The sequence below is a fragment of the Rhineura floridana genome, chromosome 9 (assembly GCF_030035675.1).
Source record: "Rhineura floridana isolate rRhiFlo1 chromosome 9, rRhiFlo1.hap2, whole genome shotgun sequence".
Taxonomy (NCBI): Eukaryota; Metazoa; Chordata; class Lepidosauria; order Squamata; family Rhineuridae; genus Rhineura; species Rhineura floridana.
Window position 1 is genome coordinate 64,148,615 of NC_084488.1, and position 11,457 is coordinate 64,160,071.

General features: G+C 44.9%; 1 protein-coding gene across 2 annotated transcripts in view; it reads right to left on the minus strand.

Annotated features, from left to right (window-relative positions):
- The window catches only part of DCLK2 (doublecortin like kinase 2), a 137,224-nt gene extending 126,248 nt beyond the window's left edge, over positions 1–10,976 (minus strand). Inside the window, exon 1 of one of the 2 annotated variants that reach the window (XM_061584679.1) lies at positions 9,555–10,976. In XM_061584679.1, coding sequence (XP_061440663.1) covers positions 9,555–9,978 — 424 coding nt within the window. In that variant the 5' untranslated portion in view covers positions 9,979–10,976. The remainder of the gene's footprint in view (positions 1–9,554) is intronic. The other variant, XM_061584680.1, reaches the window with a different exon arrangement.
- Between the last annotated feature and the right edge of the window lie 481 nt (positions 10,977–11,457).

An 11,457-nucleotide genomic window follows, 5' to 3' on the forward strand; every position in this document is an offset into this window, starting at 1 on the left:
CTTTCTATGCAGAGATATAGTTACAGACAAATAAATCAATTTTGAGATGTTACACAATCCTTGTTTATTTATTTCTCCCACCTGCCCTGTGATTAGAATATTTACATACTGATTCCCTCTCTCTACCACCCCAAGAGGATTGTATTCAATAATATGGCATATCTCACGAGTTCCACTACAAAGAAATTGTAAACAATTACTAAGGAATATTGCTGGCATTTTTCATCCATTTAATCTTGTAATTATTAGCATCCTATAAAGGGTGTGGTTTAGATTAGGCACACAGCTATTATGATTTCTGAAGAGGGGAAAAACAGAAACAAAGGTCTTAATACTGCAGGTAAAAATTAATGTCACTTATGCTAGGGGTTTTCTTGTCAAAAAAATAGTTGCTGCCATCTGCCACTGAATTAAACATTGGGAGTATCTTATTAAAAGTGAAAGTTACCAACAGATGCATGCTAATGTTCTAGTAACACAGCCACTTTGAAACAAAGTTAGCATGTCATTTCCAAAATAAATCATATACATACCAAGGATTGGCTCTCATTATTAACAAGACATGACTATTTATCTGCTTTAAACAGACCAGAATGTCTGCTACTTTTTCTTGTTAGTTTTCATCATCAGCAACATGATATCACATGAGGGTGCAGGTAGTCTAGGAAAACATACATAATATGTGAGGAGAACTTGCCAGATAAGGGGAACTCGTCCCAGAAAAGTAGTGTCTGTGACATGTTCCGGTTCTCCTCACATCCCCAGGACTGCTGGTTGTCCTATCAGTCAGCCTTCGGATCTCCATGTGCTGTTGTTAAACGCCAGGTCGGTTCACCATAAGATCTCCCTTGTTCATTATTTAATTGCGGAGGAGGAGGCTGACCTGGCGTACATAACTGAAACCTGGGTGGGCGATCAGGGAGGAGTTGCTCTTTCCCAGCTCTGCCCACCTGGGTATACGGTTCAGCATCATGGTAGAACCGAAGGACGGGGAGGTGGGGTTGCTGTGGTCTATAGGAGTTCTTTCTCACTCACCAAGCACCCTGTCCAGGTGTCGACTGGTTTGGAGTGTCTCCACCTTGTGCTGGGCCAGAGAGACAGACTGGGAATTTTGTTGGTGTACCGCCCACCCTGCTGCCCAACAAATTCCCTAACTGAGCTGACAGAGGTAGTCTCGGAGGTATTGCTGCGGTCCCCTAGACTATTGGTACTGGGGGACTTCAACATCCATGCCGAGACTGCTCTATCTGGGGTGGCTCAGGACTTCATGGCCTCCATGACAACCATGGGGCTGTCTCACGTTGTTACTGGCCCAACGCATGTGTCGGGACATACTCTCGATTTGATCTTCGCCACTGGACATGGAGATGGTGATCTGGTGGTTGGGTTTTTTTCATCTACCCCATTGTCATGGACAGATCACCGCTTGCTGAAGTTTAGGCTCACAGCGACCCTTTCCCTCTGCAAGGGTGGGGGACCTATTAAATTAGTCCGCCCCCGGAGACTAATGGATCCTGAGGGTTTCCAAAGGGCTCTGGGGGATTTCCCGACTGAGAAGACTGGCGCTCCTGTCGAAGCCCTGGTCGGATTGTGGAATACAGAGATGACCCGGGCGGTTGACACGATCGCTCCCATGCGCCTCCTCCTATGTAGAGCTCATACAGCTCCATGGTATACCGTGGAGCTGAGAGTGATGAAGCAAGAAAGGAGGAGGCTTGAGTGCAGATGGAGGCGAACTCCTGACGAATGCAATTATGCCTTGGTGAGTGCCTCTTCTAAGTAGTATATAGTAGCGGTGAGGGCAGCAAAAAAGAGATATTTTGCTGCCACAATTAAGGCATCTCTCTCCCGCCCGGCAGAGCTCTTTAAAATCGTACAAGGGCTTTTATATTCTGGCCCTCGGGACATCATAGATTCATCTGTAGCCCGCTGTGATGAGTTCGCGAGGCACTTCCAGGATAAGATTGCACGCATTCGCCAGGACTTAGACTCCAATATTATGGCAGTGGGATCTAATGAAGCATCCAGAACACGGTCTTGTCCTTGTTTATTGGATGAGTTTCAGTCTGTACAGCTTGAGGATGTTGACAAGATCCTTGGACTGGTGCGGGCGACCACATCTGTGCTGGACCCTTGCCCCTCTTGGCTGGTGAAAGCTGGCAGGACCGGAACCGCTGGCTGGGCCAAGGAGATAATAAACGCCTCTCTGAGAGAGGGAGTGGTCCCTGACTGCCTAAAAGAGGTGGTTGTGAGACCGCTCCTGAAGAAACCCTCTTTGGACCCAGATAACCTGAACAATTATAGACCTGTGGCAAATGTTCCGTTCCTGGGCAAGGTGCTAGAACGGGTGGTTGCCGGCCAGCTCCAGGGGCTCTTGGATGACACTGATTATCTTGATCCATTTCAATCCAGTTTCAGGCCCGGTTTTGGCACCGAAACAGCCTTGGTCTCCCTATATGATGTCCTTTGTCGGGAGAGGGACAGGGGGAGTGTGACTCTGTTGATTCTCCTTGATCTCTCAGCTGCTTTTGATACCATCGACCATGGTATCCTTCTGGGAAGACTCACGGAGTTGGGAGTTGGGGGTACTGCTTGGCAGTGGCTCCGCTCCTACTTGGTGGGTCGCCACCAGAAGGTAGTGCTTGGGGAACACTGCTCGATGCCCTGGACTCTCCATTGTGGAGTCCCGCAGGGATCGGTACTGTCCCCCATGCTTTTCAACATCTACATGAAGCTGCTGGGTGCGGTCATCAGGAGTTTGGGGTGTGTTGCCATCAGTATGCTGATGACACGCAGCTCTATTTCTCCTTTTCATCCTCTTCAGGTGAGGCTGTTAACGTGCTAAACCGCTGCCTGGCCGTGATAATGGACTGGATGGGAGCTAACAGACTGAAGCTCAATCCAGACAAGACTGAGACGCTGTTGGTGAGTGCCTTCTCTGCCCAGATGGAGGATGTTCATCCTGTTCTTGATGGGGTTACACTCCCCTTGAAGGAACAGGTGCGTAGCTTGGGGGTTCTTTTTGATCCTTCCTTGTCACTTGAGGCCCAGGTGGCCTCGGTGGCACGGAATGCTTTCTACCATCTTCGCCTGGTAGCCCAGCTACGTCCCTATCTGGACAGTGACGACCTCGCCTCAGTTGTTCATGCTCTGGTAACTTCTAGACTGGACTACTGCAATGCGCTCTACGTTGGGCTGCCCTTGAAGACTGTTCGGAAACTACAACTAGTCCAGAATGCAGCGGCCAGATTGCTGACGCAGACCAGAAGGTCCGCTCATATAACACCTGTTCTGGCCCGTCTGCACTGGCTTCCTGTTTGTTTCCGGGCTAGATTCAAAGTGCTGGTTTTGACCTATAAAGCCCTACACGGCATGGGACCGCAATACCTGGTGGACCGCCTCTCCCAATATGAACCTACCCGGACACTGCGCTCAACATCTAAGGCCCTCCTCCGAGTGCCATCCCATCGAGAAGCTCGGAGGGTGGTGACTAGGACCAGGGCCTTTTCTGTGGTGGCCCCCGAACTGTGGAACAGCCTCCCCGATGAGGTGCGTCTGGCACCGACGCTACTATCTTTTCGGCGCCAGGTGAAAACCTTTTTATACTCCCAGGCATTTTAATGTGTGTTTTAATGGTATTTTCATCATTATTTGTATTTTTGGATGTTGTTTGGTTCTTTTATTGTTTGTTTGTTTTGTTTTCTTGATTTATTGTATTTATTGTATTTATATATTGCTTGTTTTTTATCTTTTTGTACACCGCCCAGAGAGCCTTCGGGCTTAGGGCGGTATATAAATTAAATTAAATAAATAAATAAATAAAATAATACTTCTGAAAGTACCACTTAAAGTAAAAAAAACTCCAGATGCCACAGAAAGTGGAAATATCATGCTACTTCCATCATCTCTTTCCCATCAAGCCTGCCCACCTATTATTTATTTAAGACATTTATATATCACTTAATCATTCGCATTTCTAAGCAGCGTACATAAAAACAAGGTATACATAAAATGAAACAATGAAGCAATCATAAAACCAAATGCTAGCTTAAAATACCTGTTGAAACAAGAAAGTCTTGGTCATACATCTGAAGTTCAACAAGGAAGGTGCCTATTTAACCAGTTGGGAGAGAATTCCACAAACCATCTGAGCCATGGAGGGCCACCAACATAGACTCCCCCAGAGATCTCAGTGATTAGGCTGGGATGTGAGGAATCAGGTGGTTCTTAAGATATCCTGAATCTGGCCCGGTAACACATGGGCAGCCAGCGCAAGCTTTTAAGCACCAGAGTTACAGGAAGTGTTGGTGGTAGTCGGTTCCCATCAATAGCTGGAGATTCTGGCACAGGCACAAGGGTAGCTGTGATGCCCTTCCCTGGCTCTCCCTGTCAGGTTCCTACCTGCTCGTGGTTACTGCCTGTCACTAGGCACCACCAGGGACTCCACCAGTCCGGACCGTCCTTTTTTATGGTTTCTCTCCCCGCTCTAGCATAGACCTCACCAGATCCCCCTGCTAGGCAGCACCACCAGTCACATCCTATAACCTGTATTCCCAGAGACTCTGCCTGAGTCTCTCTATCAGGTTACCTCTGTGACTGCGTGCTTAAGATGTCCCAATCCCTTTGTATCAATGCAGATAATCCTGGTTTGCTCTGAATACTTGTGGTGTTATTCTCTTCACCGCTGCCACCATTTGTTACCCTTCAGCCTTGGTATTTACCTTACCCTCCCTTCTGGTCTGTGGAACCCCAGCCAAGGATTAGGCCTTTGGTAAACCAGATATATTTATTAAATAACAGAGATAACAAGATTACTTTATAAAGGCACTTAAGCATATGGTTTCATCTATCCCTGAGGTACTGGTCTTAGTATTAATCCGAACTCCACACTCTCCTCACATCCACCAACTCTCCACCCAATCTCCTCTCAAAAACCCACCAAAACAACCCACTCACGTTCACCATCCACCCAGATTTAACTGTCATCCTTCCATTTATACCCTCAGCCATTCTAAACACTCAGCCAATCATCCAGCATTCTACTGCCCATTCACTCCCCCCTCCTCTTTCATTCCACTTACCATGTATCTCCTATACAAAAAGCACTTACCATATATACACTAATACATGAACATCACAGTAGCCCCAGATAGAACACATTGCAATTATCAAATCTTGAGGTTATCTATTTTGTCTCCTATATCCACATGACACAATACTAGGGACAGGTGTACCCAAGTACCTGGCTATCCAGGTTCCTTTAAAAAAGGAAGGAAAGATGGCATCCAGATGTGGTCCTAAAAAATGTCATTCTGGTGCTCAAAAATGGCACACAAACACTGTAACTATGATTATGACAGAATTACTTGCTCTCTAGATTCTTTTATACCTTTGCTACATAAGATGTGCCTAGAAAATACTAGCTGGTGTTTTAGTAGACAATAAAAATGTATTACACTAATTTTGCTCATACATATTTCTTTCTTGATCATTCCAAGACAATAATCGATATGAAACTTAAACTAAGTTCACACATTCAAATGAAACTGTTATCACATTCTTTGTTACTTCCGAGGTGATTCAACCCTGGCTTCTTTTTATAAGAGGATTATCATGTCCTTTCCCCAGTTAGAAGCGAAGATAGGATCATGGCAGATTTATACTAGCGTCTGGTTATTTTAACAAAACTGAAAGATATTTGTGACCTACATAGTACCATACATTATATCTAAATATGAATTAATGATGTTAATAGTCTGTGAGTGACAACAGGCTAGATCTCTCAGTCTTACAATAAGTATGTAACTGGTCCCAAAGTTTTCTCCACCCTCCTTTTGACTAATGAATATCTGATCTTTTCTTGTTAAAGAATAAAATAACCTGGGGGACCAGGGTTCGAATCCCCACATAGCCATGAAGCTCACTGGGTGACCTCGGGCCAGTCACTGCCTCTCAGCCTCATGAAAACCCTATTCAGGGGTTGCCATAAGTCGGAATCGACTTGAAGGCAGTACATTTACATTTTCATAATACTACTTCTCATTAAAGAAAATAATTTTTCCCCATATGGCTTATCAATATGACTGTATAAATGGCATCCGACCATGCATTTGGTGTCTCTACTGATGCCAAGATCACAGAACTAGTGAATAAAGACTGATAAATGAAATCAGTGTGGCATCTTTTTAGGTTATCAAAGATATCTGTTCACTTGGGAAGTTTTGGCAGAAGACTTTCCAGAGTACAACAGATACAAATCCGTTGTCCCAAAGAACCACTTAGGAACAGGAAACTAAATATATTTCTAGTTCAAAAACAAAGATTGAGTCAGAAATCTGAAAATAAATAAAAGATTGGAAATCATTAACAATCCACACAGGAAGCTATCATCACAGCATCTGGTGTGATAAGGAATTACTGCACGTTTCTTTGTATCCTAGTATGTTTATTATAACACATTTCCAATTGTAACATGATGAAGTTAATTAAAAAAGGGGGGTTGTTATATCATTGCAACCATTAAAGTAAAATATAAATGAAGGTACCTTTATTACATACGTACTAATTAAGCTACAAATAAATATGCACATTAGGTGTAATGTGAGTTGAGTGGTTAACAAGCCTTCCTAAAACTCACAGAATGTGCACATAATTTGTCCAGGAAGAGGAAATAGTGCTTGTTTTCTGGTCGATATACGTTTTCTGGTAAATATATATGTTCTCCAACAAGCCTTAAGGAGTATGTGTATCTTGACTGCATTTTGTCCATTCTGTGGGCATTCATTCATTCCAAGAAATATGCCATTTCTTTCTATCTCAGAGGTGGGCAATCTGTTGTCTGAAGGCAGCCAACTAATTTTATGTGACTTGCAGTGTCCCTCCTGCTTAGCAATGTGGAAAAAGAGTGTGGCTGCAGGCTCTCCCCCCCCTTCAGCTGTTCCGGAAGAAGGTTTGACCCTCCCCTACCCTTCTGAGCACTGATAGAAAGGAAGGAAGGCTGCAGATACAGTTACCTCTGCATTCACAGAGGGACTCCATTGACACACACAATACACACAAACCACCCATCTATCTCTATACACAGACTATATATGAATAAAAGAGCATGCTTCTTGTAAAGTTTTTATGTTGACTGGAGAACATTCATATTACCTAGAGATATATAAAACACAGTCAAGATATACAATTGCCCAAGGTCTATTGCAGATTGAGTATATTGACCAGGAAATGTCCATAATTCTCTTCTCATGGGCAGATTATATTAAAGTTCTCCATAAGGCATTATAAATGTACACAACAGCTGGTTATTTTGCACAGCAATTCATATTACCCATATATCTACACACACACCTTCAACTCAAGGTAACATTCATGCATCTGATGAAATGGACTGTAGTCACCAAAAGTTTGTGCCATAATAAACATGTTACTCTTTAAGGTGCCACAAGATGCTTTATTGGCATTTCTCACCAGTGCAAGTGAAATCTCCCATAGAATGAGGGAAATCTAGATTTGGTAATACACTGCACCTACAATCATAAATACAATTACATGGTTCTCAATTGAAATTACTTTTGAGTAGCCCTGCACAGGATTGCACTGCAAGTTCTTTTTTTTAAAAAAAGAAAAACAAATCTCAAATAATTATAAAGGTTCTTAAAACACAATCAAAATTTTGACTATCATTTGTTGGAGCGGAAACAAAATGTTTTATTACCCAGTTGGTCAAACACTTGCATGCTGTTTCTTGGAGCAAGCTCATCAAAAGCAAGCAAGGAAGATTATGAATGAGTGCAAAAACTGAAGTATAGATGGACTTTTCCAATTATTAAGAAGTAATCATGTCACTTGCATCTGATTTCCCTACAAACTACAATCTACAAACACAATCTTTCACCATAGTTATGCAGATTGTCTACTCAGTTATATCAGAACAGTGTTTTTCAAATAGTGGGCCAGGGATTACCAGGGGCCACCAGTCCATTTTCAGGTGAGTCACAGTGCTACAGTTTGCTTGCCCCTGGCCATACTGTAGCCTTTTGGTTAGACAGAAGCCAGTATTAATAAATTGTTGCCCTTATGGTGTCAATGGGTTACATACAGCAAATAGACTGAAGTCATACATGCAACAATGTAACAAACACACACACTCCCTGCAATCTATCAACTATTCAGTTAAGGGTTTGAAGAATGTAAGGGAAGGTAGCACATCTATTGACTGTGTCCTTATCTGAACATGCCAATTCCAAATTCCAAAAACACAAATATTTGGCAATCCAATCTTTTAACAGCTATAAAATGTGAGATGTGCACTTTACAGAGTATTATGGAGACTGACTGATCTGAAGTAACTGAGAGTGATGAAGTTCAATGTAGTATTGTGTCATTGCTAAACTGGTACTAGATTATTTGATATTTACTTTTGTTTTAAATCTGCAAGCTTTGTTGTGGAAAATGAGTATCTTGAGCACTCAAAGAATCTTGCCTAGGCCAAAATCTTGCATATTTCTTTTGTCCATTAATGGCCAGTTTTAATGTTATTGTTTTCATACATGATGCCCCTACAAGTGTGCAGTTTTGGTCTAAATATACAAGCTGGACATTATCTTCATAACCTGCTTTCAAACAAAAAGATATTCAAGCCATTCTTATGTTTTAGCTATATTATTATGCAGCTCCACAAACAGATAGGGAATGAAGCCCCCTCAAAAAACAGTTTTACCCAATTTGTGCTATACAGCATTACAACATTCTCTGCTTTCTCTCCCCTCTCTTGCCAAATGTTTCACATAGGCTTTGCAATCTTCTGCTCAACAAGCTTTCCTAAACTGTTTGGACCTGCTGTTATTTGTCTTGCAAAAGGTCCAATGCATTGTGTGCAAATAAAAAGAAAAAAAGTGAATTATGGAGCTGGGAAGGAATGAGTATAGGGATCAGAGATGAAATTAATCCTGAAGTTTAATTTGAGTTTGAGTATGCAGCCACAGTTTCTAAATTGAATGTCTCAGTCTGGAAAACTGTATTGATTATACCATACATGTATACATACACCATACATAAGATATCCATCACTTGCCTTGTGAGCAAGACCCCAGCTGTTTTCACAAGTGACACTGACAACTCATTTTATTCTATATTTGTACACCCATATATATTCCTCCAATATCATTATGAACATGTGGGAATCAAGATTTTATATCAAAGGAGTGTTGTACAGGACAGTGGGCTAATAGCCATCTTCCAACTCTTTTGACCTAGGGAACACAGTATGGGTCCCCTGCTGACCATTATGGCTATACAGTGGTACACCTTTTGAGCCAGGCCAGAGGGGGAACGCCAGGCAAGATCGAGTGGGCATGTGTAAGCGGGGAAGCCTTTGAGTGAGAGCAGCCTCATTTATGAACAGAAACAATGGGGATCAGCTGGAAGAGAGCAACATCATCTAGGAATTGTAGACAGCAGCAAAAGGTCTGGTCAAGACACTTGCAAAAACCACCCCCAGGACCGCTTAGTCTTACCCGGCCCACTTGGGCGCAGGTGTTTGTTCTCCTTACCATCCACCAGCTCCTCGAGGTTGGAGAGTTTCTGGCTGCCGTCGATGGAATAGATGGTGCGGACACCCTGGGGTAGGTTGACGTTGTCCGACAGAGACCTGGTGAGCTCGGCGAGGAGGGCATCGAAGGAGCGGAAACGGTCGCTGGAGATGGGATAGACTAAGCCCTTGAAGTACTTGTCCCCATTGCGGTAGAAGCGCGCCTTTTTCGCCTTCTTCTCCGAGCTGAGGGCCTGCAAGGTGCGCGTGCGGTAGAAGCTGCAGTGAGCGCTGTGCGCGGGGCTGGGGATCAGCCCGTTCCCTTTGGGCCCAGAGCTGCTGCTGCAAGTGGAGCTGCTCCCTCCCCGGCGGGAGCCCGCGCGCTGTTGCCTTTTGTCCCTCTCTTCGAAATGCTCCAACTCAATACTCCTCCGGGGGCTGGCCATTTAAGAGCTTTGTCGCCTACACTGCAGCCGCCCCTCTCCCAATAAAATAAAACAAACCCAAGCCCCCTCCCAAGCAAAAGCCCCCAAAGCCTTCTCACACACCCTGCCCGCCAAGATGCCCTGGGGGGGATACGCTTAGCTCAGCATCCCGCCAAAACAAGGGCGGGAGACTGCGGTCCCTCAGCGGCTCCGCGTTTATATGAAGCCCGTTCGTCCGAGGAGGAGCACCAGCAGCAGCACCAAGCTGTGCCGGGGACTCCGTGTCCATCAGGGGGAGGGAGGGCGATAACAGGTCACCCTTTTAAGTCACGCACGCGCAAGCGTCCGTTGCGCCCTCTCCCAGAGCCTCCACTCAACATCTCCCGTCTGAAACGCAGCCGCGGGAACTTAACACGCACAGAGCGCAGGCTCGGGGACGCCCTTCATCAGCTGCCGAGAGGCTGCCAAGCCTCCAGGCTGTTTCCATCCAGCTGCAGGCAGGCGCGCGCCCACAGGGTCCAAAGGATGGTGCTGGCAGCGTCCCCCTCCTCCGGCACTCCACTCTCCGCTTAATGCTACTGAGGAGAGGGTAGTGGGGACGGCGCGCCCCGCCCCCTCCCCCTCCCCGAACCTTTTCCAAAGACCTGCCACAGATTCCCAACTGACGACAGTACACTTAAAAAAATAATAATAACCCAACTACAAAAGGACGCCGCGCGCTCCTTCTACTTCACGTACGGTGCAGGACGCCTAAACTGTCCAAATCCCTCCTGCTCCAAATGCGCCCGCGCAGGCGCATGCACAACCAACCCGCAGCTCGTAGCTGGGCTGATCTCCCAGGTGATGACAGACCCGCTAACAGCGCCGCGTCGTAACGTAAGGCTCTTAAGAAGGGTGCGACGCTGCTGTGTAAAAAAGGAAAAGGGAAACAGGCTTCCCCTCTTTTCTGGTTTCCTTTCCTGTGCCGGCAACCAGGGGCAGAGAATCTAACGGGAAAAGCTGGCGGCGGCAACAACAGCCCAGCCAATGTGCACTAATAGCAATGCAGGGTGTGATGCGACAGACGAGGGAAGGTTGTTGCTGGGTCCTAAAGAGACTCGAAGTAAGTAACAACTCCAAAGGCAGAAGCTGGCTCTGGTTCCTTTCTAAAGCTGTGTTTTAAAACCGTTATACTGAGAGAGCTAGATCAAGTTCCAGTGAGTTCAGAAAGGCTTTCTTCCTACTAACTATGTTTAGAAATGCAGCCTATGATTGCATATTCAGGATTTTACAAAACGTTTTTATATGTGCAAAGCCTAATATTCCACCCTGTCCAATCCCTATTCTCTTTTGACACCAGAACTAGAGATTTCTGTATTCAGATCCCAAACTATCCACTGCTTCAGCGCTATTAATTATTGTTTCCATTTTTGAGACTGGAATCATACAGCAGCTTGCCTAAAGAAGATGAGTGTGTCGAAGCTCAGATAATATATTAATAGAGCCTGTGAACCAAGATCT